Genomic DNA, 15,056 nt, shown 5'->3' on the forward strand with positions numbered 1-15,056 from the left:
TCGTGGAACCTTGTGCGTCGGAATTGTGTACACACGATCAGAATTTACGACAATGGATTTTGTTGTCGGAAAATTTGAGATCCAGGTCTCAAATTTTGTTTAGCAGAAATTCCGACGGAAAATGTCCGATGGAGCCTACACACGGTCAGAATTTCTGACCAAAAGCTCCTATCGAACATTTCCCGTCGGAAAATACGACCGTGTGTACGTGGCATTAGTATGTGATAAGTTTGGACAAAGTTTTTCTAATTTTCCAATAAAAATAATTTAAAATAAATTTACAATAAAAAATGCACTTACAGAAAATACGCTATACAGCTCTTTTTATGTATGCAGGACAAATAAACGTATGTATATCATTGCAATTCTTTCAATACCTGTAGATCTGCCAGAAATGCACTCAGTTCCTAATTTCCTCTTGTGGACTGACCAGGATGAAAATACAACAAAAGACATCAGCCTTCCCCATTTTTTTTCCTTAGCTACTGAATACTCCCTCCTTTCCTTATCTCCACAATAACTAATTAACAGATTAATTAAAGATTGACAAGGCATAGAACAAGAGGAGTTGACATATGATCTAAGTAATTTAGCCCCCCTAGCTTCAAAAGAATTTAAAATATATGCATTGCTTACTAAAGTAAATGGATTAATGACGTTTGTGAACTATAATATTATTATTATTATACAGGATTTATATAGCGCCAACAGTTTATGCAGCGCTTTACAACTTGAGGGTAGACAGTACAAATAAAATACACTTTAATAAAGTAGGAATCAGAGGCCCTGCTCCTTATAGCTTACAATCTAAATAGCAATAGCAATCAAAATGCAATCTATAATAGCTTAACTATTACTCTTGGTTTTCTGAATAGAAAGGCTTTGATTTATTTGTTTTCATTTTAGAAATCTCCTAACAGGTTACCCTTAAAAAACACATTGCCATACAAGGTTTTAGATTTTAATGCCTTAGCGTTTCAGTTGTCACCACATGTAACATGCAATCTTCCTATTTCCTAGTCAGATATTGAAAGCAGGATTTGGAGAATATTTTCATGTATATTTCAATCATTTCTATTTTACATGAAGCTAGGAATGTTCTGATTTATGGCTGTCACACAAGTTTTACCTCACTTTTTGTTGTCAAAATGTTTTTATGTATCCCACTTGGGAGATTTACCATGTTTCTGGCAGTTGGTGACTGTATGAATGAATGATCAGCAAATGCAGTGTTCAGAGCAAACCAAACACACATATTTTGACAACACCAGTTTAAGAATTAAGCAAGATGGTCAAAGGGCTCAAGTGAAATCTGGTGCCATATGGTGCTTGAAAAACACTGTTTGCAGCATATCTTCAGCTAATATGAGATATATTGGTTAACTGAAATGAGGATTGAATTATTTTATGTTACTATGTACTGTTTACATCGTCAGCATGCAAGCTGTAAATTACTAAAGAAACATATTGTCTTTCAAATGTGCAAAGGGATAGTTTTGGAAGATTGTCAGATAAAAATTGTGGAGAAAAAGAAGCTATAAGGCTGAGTTCACACTCACATTTAGAGCAGGCATTTGAGAGGCATTTGACAGGTGATAAAAACTCCCCTCAAACTCCTTTGCACAAGATATAATAGACAGCACATTGTGCTGTTCACACTAAGTGTTGCGTTGCTTCAAAATTGAAGCCTTGTGTTGAGTCAGGAGGTGTTTAAAGTCTTTCAACACCTCCCATTTAAGTCTATGGTAATGCTCTGCAAACGCTCTGGCAGGCGTTTTCGGCGTGCTTTTGGTGCGGTTGTGGCGCATTAAAATTTGTCATTTTCCATTGTGGAGCAGTTTTAACACTCATCAAATGCTACGAAACCACGCATTTTTAACGCTTGTACAACGCCCCATTCTAAAGCTCATTGACGCCTGTCTGACGCCCATACTAATGCCATACATACAGTATAGGAGCATTTGTTGAGTGTCAGAAATGTAGTCAAGTGTGAACAAGCCCTTACGCTATTTTAATACCTTATTCTAATTAAGCAATAACATGTATGCTGCATGTTCCTATAGAAATTTTTTTTTTAAAGTTACATTTCGGAATATAAGTTATATTTTAGAATATAAAATGGAATACATTTTATACACAAACTCTAAAATGTGTTAATTGCACTAAATAATTGTAATTATGATTTGTAATAATTTTTTTTTTAATGCAACAAGTTATACAGAAAAGCATATAATCAGAACAACAATACTTATGTCATTTTTTCTTCTTTCTACAGCACGTATTATAAGAACAAAACAGTGGTGTGATATGCTTCCATGTTTAGAAGGGGAAGACTGTGACTTATTAATGAACAAATCAGGCTGGACCTGTACACAGCCGGGTGGGCGAATAAAGACAACTACGGTAAATAAAAGGTGTCAAAAGTCAAAGCTTTATGCTGTATGCTGATATCTTATAAATCGCATCACATTAGAAAAAGTGACTAACACCACAGAAAATGCCATTTTGTACATATAGCTACTTACAAACACAATAGTTGTTTACATTAAAACAAACCCATGCTTTCCCCATTTATCCTTTTAACCCCACTCCACTCTCCCAGCAGCACATACTAATGTCAGCCACTGGAAGTGACAAAAATACCTCATAGCAGTATTGAATTTTGAATTCAATTTCGGTATATTTTTTTACTAGATATGTTTTTTTCTGGAATTATACCCAGGTATCTGTTTTTCCATGTGTTAGCTAAAAATAACAGCAAACAATAAGTGGAAAATGCATTTTTTTTTTAAAAAGTCCTGAAATAATTTCTACAGAGCATACAGTATACCCTTAGTCTTAGTATTATAAATCTTTTCCAAAATCTGGCCCTATTCTTAGCTTTAACCCTCAATTTAGCCCATAACCTAAACCATAACCCTATCTCTTAGGACTTGTTCACACTTGTATGGAGATTGCCACATATCTGCACTAGAAAAACACGGGTCTCCATAAAGGGCACACAGAAAACAAGTGAGCTTGGGTGTGAAAATCTGCAACATGTTTGCATTTTTCTGTCCTACACCACAGCTCACTCATAGTTCCATTTGTGTCTATTTTTAGAAATACAAAAATTAATAAAATACCACACTGTGACATTTCAATAAAGTTAAACAAGTAAACAGTCATGTGTGCTTTAAAAACACAAGTCACCACTGCCCAGAGCCCTGGCCAGAGCCAGAACCTCTGCATGGAAAAAACCTGGTGTTTTACCATGCAGGTAGTGGTAGTGTGAACCAGCCTTTAAAGTGGAAGTACAGTCTGCTATACTTATTTCCTTGCCACTGTCTATCTTACCACTGCTATCTTGATTAGCTGACCCAGGATGACAGCTCATCCTGGCACCCAAGAATGCTGAGAATGTACGCTGAGCTGAACATTTAGGAAACATATTGCTGGCAGGCTGAGCAGAAGCTTTTATTGCAGAAGAAACATACAGAATCTCTTCTGCAATAAATCCTACCTGGCAGCAATTTTCTATATATCCATTTAAATATTAAAGAAGAAGATTGGTCACTTGCTGCTGCATGATTCTTTTAGATCAGGGTAGCCAGGTAATATTCTTATCGATATAATAAAAGGACTACACTCAGTAAAAAAAAGATATGTTTCCTAATGACACTTTAAAGCATAGACTGGGAGGAAAAATGTTTAAACTGGCATACCAGCTAAGCAAACAAAACACAGCAATATATGTGCCTTATTAACAATGGCACTGGGGCCTGCACTGCTTGAGTAAGTCATTCATTTTTGTCTTTAACCTTCCAAAGCTGTGTGAAAGAGGTCTACGGAAGCAATTTCAGATGCAGCACCGCATGTCAAAATTTCACTGGTATGCAGGAGTGGGTGCATGTCTTTGAATGTAGACATGGAAAATTTTGACATGTGGCTGTGTCTGTATACTGTAGCTGCATCTGAATTCATTTCCATTGGTTGCCTACATGCAGCTCAGGAAGGTTTCAGATGCAATAAGAACAATTGAGTACTGTCCCAGATACTTTTTTTATTTGTACTAACATCCAAATTTTTGGGACAACCTTTTGGGGTGTTTCTCCTTCTTCAAGACCCAAGCAGTACTAATACACAAAGTTTTGAGCAGAATATTAAGTAAGACAATCTTTGAGAAACAAAAAAACAAAAAACTTATACAGCAATGGTAAGTAAACTTGGATAGTTGGTGAGATAAGGCAGGAAGAGCGTGAGCAGAAGTATCAGTCACTGAGGTGCAAAAACAATGCCTCATTCATATAGTATGGGTGCAACCACACATGTGAATGAAGCCCTAACAGTGTTTTAAATTAATACTACCAGTAATAAGCAAATTAAAATTTGGGGGTACTGAAAAAGCTCTTCCTATTTTAAACAAATCTTGTCTAAAATAAAGATCCTCTTTGACCCCTTTCACACTGTTGTGGGGGCGGCGTCGGCAGTAAAACAGCGCTATTTTTAGTTTTAGCGGCAGTATTCGGCTGCTAGCAGAGCAGTTTTAACCCCTGCTAGCTGTCGAAAAAGGGTTAAAACCACCCGCAAAGTGCCGCTGCAGCAGTGCTATGCCTCATTGATTTCAATGGGCAGGAGCAGTGAAGGAGCGGTGTATACACCGCTCCTTCACCACCCCAAAGATGCTGCTAGCCCTCGGGGCTTTCACATTGGAGAGACTGCAGTGGCTGTTTCAGGGCGCTTTGCAGGCACTATTTTTAGTACTGTAGCACCTGCAGAGTGCCCCAGTGTGAAAGGGGTCTTTATGTGAGTATGCATTCACTGTTAATTTGTAAAGCATTTAGATAAAGAAAAAGGAAAATACTGGCCAAACATGTTACTCTTTGCTACAGGTGCAGAAGTAGCTCCCATGTCCTATCTTTGTCAGAGACTGCCAGAAACTGTCAAAGACAATAGACTATATATTAAGGGTTGATAGATGCTTTGATGTATAACTGTCTTTAAAGATACCATTTTTACCCAGGACTTTTTCCATTTCACAAGATTGATGTATGCTTCAGTTGAAAGTAGGGATGAGCCGAACACCTCCCGTTCGGTTTGCATCAAGAACATGTGAACAGGCAAAAACTTTGTTCGAACACGCGAATACCGTTAAAGTCTATGGGACACGAACATAAAAAAATCAAAAGTGCTAATTTTAAAGGCTTATATGCAAGGTATTGTCATAAAAAGTGTTTGGGGACATGGGTCCTGCCCCAGGGGACATGTATCAATGCAAAAAAAAGTTTCAAAAACGGCCATTTTTTCAGGAGATTTTAATAATGCTTAAAGTGAAACAATAAAAGTGTAATATTCCTTTAAATTTCGCACCTGGGGGGTGTCTATAGTATGCCTGTAAAGTGGCGCATGTTTCCCGTGTTTAGTACAGTCCAAGTGCAAAATGACATTTCTAAAGGAAGAAAAGTCATTTAAAAGTGCTATCACTAGCGCCGGCTATAATGAATTGTCCGGCAACACACATAAAAGTTCATTGATAAAAATGGCATGGGATTCCCCCACAGGGGAACCCCGAACCAAAGTTAAAAAAAAAAATGTACGGGGTTCCCCCAAATTCCATACCAGGTCCTTCAGGTCTGGTATGGATTTTAAGGGGAACCCCGCGCCAATTTTTTTTTTAAAAAATGGCGTGGGGTCCCCCAAAAATCAATACCAGACCCTTATCTGAAGACACAACCTGGCAGGCCACAGTAAAAGAGGGAGTGATGAGAGAGCGCTTCCCCTCTGGAACCATACTAGGCCACATGCCCTCAACATTGGGAGGGTGCTGTGGGGTAGAGCCCCCCCAAAGCACCTTGTCCCCTTGTTGATGGGGAGAATGACCTCATCCCCACAACCCTTGCCCGGTGATTGTGGGGTCTGCGGGTGGGGGACTTCCCTATGGCTTTCCCCGTGTTGTCAGAGGGGGGGCAGGGTCACTGGGTGGCTCCACTCTCTGTTATATAAGAACTGTCACCTAAACAGAAGCGTCACACAGCGGAAGACTCCCACTGAGGCAGATCGTGCGGAGGATGAAGCAGAGAAGAAGCCTTAGGAAGATGCCGGACAAGAAGACCAGAAGAAGAAGCGGAGGAAGAAGCGGGGGAAGAAGAAGATGGAGGAAGAAGAAGAACACAGAAGGAAGACCAGAAGAAAGAAGATGGAAGAAGAAGTGGGGAAAGGAGAAGAAATTAATAAAGGAATTGTCAAAAACCGTCTCTTGTCTTTTTAACATTTTTGACATTTTTTGTGAAATGGTAGGGGTGCACAGGGGGGGCAGGATCTGGGGGTCCCCTTGTTAAAGGGGGCTTCCAGATTCCAATAAGCCCCCTGCCCGCAGACCCCACAACCACTGGGCAAGGGTTGTGGGGATGAGGCCCTTCTCCCCATCAACATGGGGACAAGGTGCTTTGGGGGGGCCGCTACCCCAATGCACCCTCCCAATGTTGAGGGCATGTTGCCTGTTATGGTTCAGGAGGGAGGAGTGCCACTCTCTTGTCCCCCCCTCTTTTCCTGTGGCCTGCCAGGTTGCGTGCTCGGATAAGGATCTGGTATGGATTTTTGGGGGGACCCCATGCCATTTTTTAAAAAATTTTGGCGTGGGGTTCCCCCTAAAATCCATACCAGACCTGAAGGGCCTAGTATGGAAATTAGCCACGCATTTTTTTTTTTTTTAATTTTGGTTCGGGGTTCCCCTGGAGGGAAATTCCATTCCATTTTTATCAACTGCTCCTGAAAAAACGGCCATTTTTAAAACTTTTTTACATTGATACATGTCCCCTGGGGCAGAACCCAGGTCCCCAAACACTTTTTATGACAATAACTTGCATGTAAGCCTTTAAAATTATGGGTGTAAGGAGGTTTTTTAAAAAAATCTCATATTTATGGTGATAGTAACGAATTGTATTGTAACAAATCAGCACATCAATGTTTCATTTTATTTTAACTATGTCTAAATAAAATTGTTGTTATTATATTACTCTTGCATATTTCTAAGAATATCATTGGCTGCCTTAAAAGTCCACTTATGGGAACCCCTCCTTTCTGTTCTATATATTGGATGTGGCACCTTGAGCACAGACTAGCCATCCTTCTATTTAGTTTCATAAGCCTTTAAAATTAGCACTTTTGATTTCTCCCATAGACTTTTAAAGGGTGTTCCGCGGCGTTTGAATTTGCCGCGAACACCCCAAATTGTTCGCTATTCGGCGAACGGGCGAACAGCCAGTGTTCGAGTCGAACTCATGTTCACCCCGAACATAAAGCCCATCCATAGTTGAAAGTAACATTTGTAAATGTAAAGCAAATGCAGCCAAAGATGTGTTAGCATGAAAAAAGTCTGACCATGTATTGTACAGTTTGTAATAGGAAATTATTTTGTTGAAGTGTAGTAGCACAGTTAACAAACATTCACCAACTCTATTCCAACTTCTATTTTCTTTTTCTTGTTATTTTTTCCTAACATGATTAGATGGAAGAAGCAGACATAAGGTTCCGTGCTTTGTCATTAAAATTAATTTCTTTTATTACTGCATTATCTCAATATCAACAGACCAATAAAAATTAATTTCAAAGTTGAACAGCTTTTTAGGCCTGCTTCACACAATAGAATTGACATGCTCTATTGCCTTCAGCTTTCAGCATTCTGTACTTCCACCAATAACTGTCAATCTGTGTCCATTGGAGAATGTGACGAAGCTAGGATATCATGGGTCATCCCATATTACTGGAAATAGCACCTAAGATATCCAATAAAACTATAATGCAAAGACAATATTAGACTGCTCTAGGCTCAGTTTTGTTTTTCTGGTGATGATTTTTCAGTTGACAGGCAAAAGTTACTGCCCAGCATTTTTATTGCATCTATTGAAATGTTCTTGCAATTTCTAAAATATAAAACAAACTTTCCTTAATGTAACTTGTATATCATATAAGTCCTAACTAATAACTCCCTGTATGGACCAGTGTAGTAATTTTAATGTTTTAAAATAGTGCACGCATAAGACCACAACAATTTCTACTTATATAGTGGCTCAGACATCTGGTTTTATGATCAATCATCTCTTTTTTGTATTGCAAATATCACAGATTAAATGAACCTCAAAAATCTAATTTTATTTGTTGCATTACCAAATGCTCTATGCAGTTGAACAAAAAATAAATTAATTTTACTATCAAACTGTATATATTTTATCACTGATCCATTTCTGCCTAATTGTTGTTTAATGAGTTCATTCTTATAGATGATACGATTTCATTGAATTGAACTTAAAAGAACATTCATGCTCCAATTGCTTAGTAGCTAACCTCACTAAACCTCTGTAATTTTATTGCTAAATTAGCTGAAGTGGGAAATTAAAGAGTTTCAAGAACCTAAAAAGAGATCTCACAGTGAATAAAAGGTGTAATCACTCTGACACAGATTCCCATGCTTAGCTAGTAAAATATACCAACGATCTACATTCGACAAGGGAAGTGAATTTCTTAATAGACTTTATTTACAGATAAAGCAACAAAGCACTCCTCTCTATTAGCACAATTACATGCTATTTGAGCTAGAAATTAAATTAGCTTTACCCATAGATTGAATAGTTTTCATATTGCAATTGGCAGAAGTAAAGACATTTCTCTGTATACAATGTGTATATATATATATATATATATATATATATATATATATATATATATATATATATATATACACAGTATATTTATTTATATATTTGTAGCCACTATCATAAGCTAAATTAAATAAACTAGTCGTAAAACAAATGTTTTACCAGTACACAATAATATCAAAATATTAATATACAGTAGATAGTAATACAGTATCTCACAAAAGTAAGTACACCTCTCACATTTTTGTAAATATTTTAATATATATTTTCATGTGACAACACTGAAGAAATTACACTTTGCTACAATAGAAAGTAGTGAGTGTACAGCTTTTATAACAGTGTAAATGTGCTGTCCCCTCAAAATAACTCAACACACAGCCATTATTGTCTAAACTGCTGGAAACAAAAGTGAGTACACCCCTAAGTGAAAATGTCCAAATTGGGACCAAAATATCAATATTTTGTGTGGCCACCATTTTTTTCCAGCACTGCCTTAACTCTCTTGGGCATGGAGTTCACCAGAGCTTCACAGGTTGCCACTGGAGTCCTCTTCCACTCTGGTGGATATTAGAGACCTTGCGCTCCTCCACCTTTCATTTGAGGATGCCCCACAGATGCGCAATAGGGTTTAGGTCTGGAGACATGCTTGGCCAGTCCATCACCTTTACCCTCAGCTTCTTTAGCAAGGCAGTTGCCGTCTTGGAGGTTTGTTTGGGGTCGTTATCATGTTGGAATACTGCCCTGCGGCCCAATTTCCAAAGGGAGGGGATCATGCTCTTCTTCAGTTTGTCACAGTACATGTTGGCATTCATGGTTCCCTCAATGAACTGTAGCTCCCCAGTGCCAGCAGCACTCATGCAGCCCCAGACCATGAAACTCCCACCACCATGCTTGACTGTAGGCAAGACACACGAGTCTTTGTACTCCTCACCTGGTTGCCACCACATACGCTTGACACCATCTAAATCAAATAAGTTTATCTTGGTCTCATCAGACCACAGGACATGGTTCCAGTAATCCATGTCCTTCATCTGCTTGTCTTCAGCAAACTGTTTGCAGGCTTTCTTTTGCATCATCTTTAGAAGAGGCTTTCTTATGGGACAATAGCCACGCAGACCAATTTGACCCCCCCAACCCTTCAACCTCTGCAGCAATGCTGGCAGCACTCATACGTCTTTTTCCCAAAGACAACCTCTGGATATTATGCTGAGCATGTGCATTTAACTTCTTTGGTTGACCATGGCGAGGCCTGTTCTGAGTGGAACCTATCCTGTTAAACCGCTGTATGGTCTTGGCAACTGTGCTGCAACTCAGTTTCAGGGTCTTGGCAATCTTCTTATAGCCTATGCCATCTTTATGTAGAGCAACAATTCTTTTTTTCAGATCCTCAGAGAGTTCTTTGCCATGAGGTGCCATGTTGAAATTCCAGTGACTAGTATGAGAGAGTGAGAGCGATAACACCAAATTTGACACACCTGCTCCCCATTCACACCTAAGACCTTGTAACACTAATGAGTCACATGACACAGGGGGATGGAAAACAGCTAATTATGGCCCAATTTGGACATTTTCACTTGTACTCACTTTTGTTACCAGCGGTTTAGACATTAAAGTGTAAGTTCACCTTTACAGAAAAATCTGTAAGGTGAATTTACACAGGTCCCCCTCCTCGCCCCCCCCAGTCTCGCTGACCTGGACCACGGCAATCTTTGGTTCTAAGCCCCGGTATAGTCACGCCAGCAGTCTGGGGTTTAGAAATCCCCTGAGCTGAACAAAATGTTATCCTGATGGGGGACATTTTGGACATTCAGCTCAGGGGATTTCTAAGCCCCGTACTCCTGGTGCAGCTATAATGGGGCTTAGATCCAGAGATTGCCGCATTCCTGGTCAGTAGGATCATGGGGTCGAGAGTGAGGACCTCTGTAAGTTCACCTTACAGAGTTTTCTGTAAAGGTGAACTTAGCATTTAATGGCTGTGTGTTGAGTTATTTTGAGGGGACAGCAAATTTACACTGTTATACAAGCTGTACACTCACTACTTTACATTGTAGCAAAGTGTAATTTCTTCAGTGTTGTCACATGAATAGATATGGAATAAAATATTTACAAAAATGTGATGGGTGTTCTCACTTTTGTGAGATACTGTATATAGTGATATAAATCAATGGATCCCCCACAGCTCCCACAGTTCCAGTTGCAGCATTTAGCATCAGGAATAAGAGGGCAAAGAGAACCTGTCATGTCAGAAGACCTATCCAATAAAGCTTGGAAAAGTTATATATATAAAACACACTTGTGCTTCCTGCCTAGCTCCACTGACCTAAAGCAATCCACACGTCTCAGCCTCTGGTGCATACCTAGCCTAATCTCTATAACCAGCTTTAATGTTGACAGTTTTTTTAAAGGGTCTCATAGAGGTTTACATGGATAAACTGCATAGGCATCTACCAATGTTGCAGCATGCCATGCCTCTAAGATTAAGATAAGTAGGCATCTGAGGTCAGGGACGGTGGGGTACTTCAGGTTAGTGGCTAGGCAAGAAAGATAAATGCACTTTATGTGAAAATGAACTTGCTCTTTAAGTTGGCCTTACCCATTAAGATTTCCTTTTATATGTGATTTGTGATATTGTACCAACATATATATAGTGTGAATGCTCGCCTAAAGAAAATTAATTTAATAAAATTGACAACACAATTGATATTGGTAAATATTGCTGACCTGACAGATCTTATTAAAAACAAAATTTCATTGTGCATTGCCAGCGTAAGTTAAAATCTAAAAAATAGTGCCTACTTAATTCAGTTGCTGCTTTTAAAATTAGTATAACTCTGAAAATCCATTGCTGCTGTTATGGACCTTGGTTCAAGCAAAAGCAGCCCATTAACTACTTGCAGACCTACCAAACCATTGCAGATGTTTTTGGCTATTTGCCTGCCTGAACTCCCAATACTTATGTAATGTAAACACAGTGTTTATTTTGAATGACATCACTGACCAAATATTGTCATGACTTTATTTGGCCAGTGACCTCATCTGGCATCCCCACCACGTTATTTGTGACAGAAGTAGCGGTGGGGAAGCATCATCATGGTGACAATCTGATGCTTACCAATGTACATTTGCTGAACTACCACCACTAAATGACAGATCCCTGGTGCAGTGGTAATGTCAACACAATGGGATAAGATTGCCAGGTGTTCAGTTGTCCTGATTGACAAATCAGTTACATCTGTGGATGCCATGATTGATGGTTTCACATTGCTGAAAGCTGTGGTTGACAATGGATTTACATTGCTGGATGACATGATTAACAATAGATATATATATATATATATATATATATATATATATATATATATATATATATATATATTTTTTTTTTTTTTTTGTAATCATTTTTCTGGGAGTGGAAGAAAATCTGTAGCCCTGGCTTCCAAATTCTGCTACAAGTCCTCCCCAATAACCCCCACATTCTTTTTGTTCTTTTTTGGTAGACTGGATGCAGAGAAGAGGCCCTTGTCCCTCAGCAATGGAACAAGGTACCCCCCAATATTGAAAGACATATGATCTTGCTAGTACAGGAGGGAGGAAGGGGACACTAGCTTCCCTCCATTTTCTGGCCACCCATTTTGCATGCCTGGATAAGGGTCTGGGTGGAATTTTAGGGGAAACCATTTTTGTTAATGTGTACTGTACTGTATTTTTTTAAAGGACAACATTGTACTGTTCCATAACACCAAACACAGAAATCCCACAGCTATATTATTTAAAGGATTTGTGTATTTTCAATGCTCCCTTTAAACTGCATACAATAATGTCCTCTCCCTGCTGCATGATAGGTTTTTGTTTATTTTATTTCATTGAAAGATAGGAGATACCCCCTCAATGGGATTTTAACGGCAACAACACCACCAATGTAGAATAAAATCAAATGTATATTGATACATATATAATGGATCAAACACACAGATGATGATTATGTAAAAACAGAGCAAAAACACAAATTTGATTCATTGCAAGCATAAAAAAATATGGTCTATATAGTATTAGTCTCCAAAGTCCAAAAACAACTCTTCGGTACCCAACACATTTCAGGTTCAAGCCTTTGTCAGGGGTATTTAGATAGGATAATATATATTCAATTGTTTCTCTAATGAAAAAAAGGAAAAACACACAATAACATTGTGACATAAACAGTGGCAAGCATATAAGGTATGGACACAGACCATGCTGATGGAGCACCTGCCAGAGTTAACTAGAATAAATGGTGCAGTGTTCAATAAGCTATGAAAACAGGAATCACAAGAATCACTGCGGAAGTTGGCCTATGTGGAAACTATCTACCATCTTCTGACATGGTGGAAACATCTCTATTTTTTTGCATTGGTACATGTTACTTCATGGCAGTACCCAGCTACCCATGTCCTTTTTTTCAACAAAATGTCCTTTATTAGCATCAAAAAAGGCCAGGTAAAATAGTTAGTTTTTCTTTTCATAAACATCAGTGGGGTTTAGGGCTAATTTTGGGCATGTGGACTTCTTGCTGGGCCCACCAAATCCAGCTCAAACTGAACTCCACCAAGTTTGCCCCTTCCTAGATGTTATGTGTATTCAGGTAACACTGATGACATTAAAGTGTGTTGGATTGTTGTCAAAGTAAGATCAAAATGTTTAGCTCACTATATCATCCATTAAAAAAAAAAAAAAAAAAAACAAGCAAGGGCTACATGAGCAGTAGTATATTTAAAAATGTACAGGCAATTCAATGAATGAGCTACTGGCCCATTATTAATATTCTTTTCCCATTCAACTATATGAAAGAGAGGAAAAGAAAAGGCTTTTCATTGTGTATATGAATTGTTGCATTGCAGCATTAAACCATGTAGACCTATTTTGCAAATGCAAATGTGATCTCTAGTTGTGCAATTCAAGTCTCTTATAATCAATCTCTTATAATGTTCATATTGCATTCCTCTTAATATAAGCTGCTATAGTAGATTTGAATTGCAATTGATCACTCACAACCATCCAACGTTTATATGTCATTGTTAGTATTTCCTTATTGGATATTTTTTCCATTTCTAGTATGCCTCTTTAACACTAAAGTCCAGCTCCATCCAAAAGCCTTTTTATTTCTGTCTGTGACTCCATAAAAATGTTTTCTCTAGGAGACGAAAACATAGACAGCAATTATACACTGTTAAAAGTTTGAACCCTTTCCCACTTTACTAAAAATGTTTTTTTTTCTGTGCCCCACTTGAAAGATGTTTAATAATTTTGTCAGTTTTTTTTAAGTAGAAGATAGCAGGGCCACCATAATATTGCGAACCAAGGATATGTGTACGTTTAGGCTGTATTGGAATGAAGTCCTGTGTCCGCCCCTGTGAGTGCTGGCCAGGAAGGGAGCTTTTCTATGCTACAAACAATGGAAGAAAATAACTGGATGTGCCGGGAACCACACAATAAGTCAAGGCCCGCTGTATGACAGTAAGTGGCAGTTTCAGCCTGGACCCCAGCCAGGCCATGCCCCAAGGTGGGTCTCTCTGCCCCCCGGAGCTTACTCATGATCCCAATAAACAAGGCCTGCTTGCCTTATGGGAAAGCGGACTGCAAAAGGTGAAGAACACAGAGTCAGCTATAGTGCCTGACTATCAAGACAAGGGGTAGCATGACATCTGATTAGATCGTATCTTTTAATTTGAGTACTTCAGCAGCAGTCTAAGATCTTACATAGGCCATGGGTCTTTCAGAATTACAGATATAATCTAAGACCTCTAAGGTGGCTTTTATTTTGTTTTGTTTTTTTATTGTAGGTAACACTTGGGATAGTGTATTTGCTGGCTGCATCCCAAAAGGAGGGCACAAACTACCATCAGTTTATAATCTAAGACTTATTTCTAAGTCCTACAAACTCAATGTTCTGTTTTATTTAGTACATATTAGTAAAAATAAAATGTGCATTGTTGTGTTGTTACTGCAGTATAATAATATATAGTACAGTGAAGTAAATCACAGTATACTATAGTAGTAAATGTTTAGATTAACAATTCCGACTGTAATGCAATGGGGGGGGGGGGGTATTAAAGAAAGCAAGAATACTGTACATGCACACAAAACTTATCATTTCTGTACAGCCTGTCCTTTATGCTGGGTACATAATATAGAATTAACCAACCATGCAATGTTTCCACTTAGTGTGTATTTTAAATCTTTTGATCTTTAGCAGGTGCTAACATCTTGCTTTATGTAAACATAATCAATATTCAAGAAAATCTGTATGAAGGAGCATTTGTATAAAAGTAATAAGGCTGACTGTGGCTAATTCATAGAACATCTGTGATTTACATATGACATGCAACACATGACAAGTATCACATCATAGTCCCAAATAATCAAACCACTCAGATCAACAACAGGCAT

General features: G+C 38.4%; 1 protein-coding gene across 3 annotated transcripts in view; it reads left to right on the forward strand.

The window, feature by feature from the left end:
• Positions 1 to 15,056, forward strand: part of TAFA5 (TAFA chemokine like family member 5) — an 805,723-nt gene that overhangs the window by 642,657 nt on the left and 148,010 nt on the right. For 2 of the 3 annotated variants that reach the window (XR_012242834.1, XM_073619720.1), the window contains exon 3: positions 2,276 to 2,403. Coding sequence is in view for 2 of the 3 variants with exons in the window: in XM_073619720.1 (XP_073475821.1) it covers positions 2,276 to 2,403 (128 nt within the window). In the remaining variant the exon portion in view is untranslated. Of the gene's footprint in view, positions 1 to 2,275; positions 2,404 to 12,130; positions 12,176 to 15,056 lie in introns of all 3 variants that reach the window. The other variant, XM_073619719.1, reaches the window with a different exon arrangement.

This window comes from Aquarana catesbeiana, linkage group LG03 (assembly GCF_042186555.1).
Source record: "Aquarana catesbeiana isolate 2022-GZ linkage group LG03, ASM4218655v1, whole genome shotgun sequence".
Taxonomy (NCBI): domain Eukaryota; kingdom Metazoa; phylum Chordata; class Amphibia; order Anura; family Ranidae; genus Aquarana; species Aquarana catesbeiana.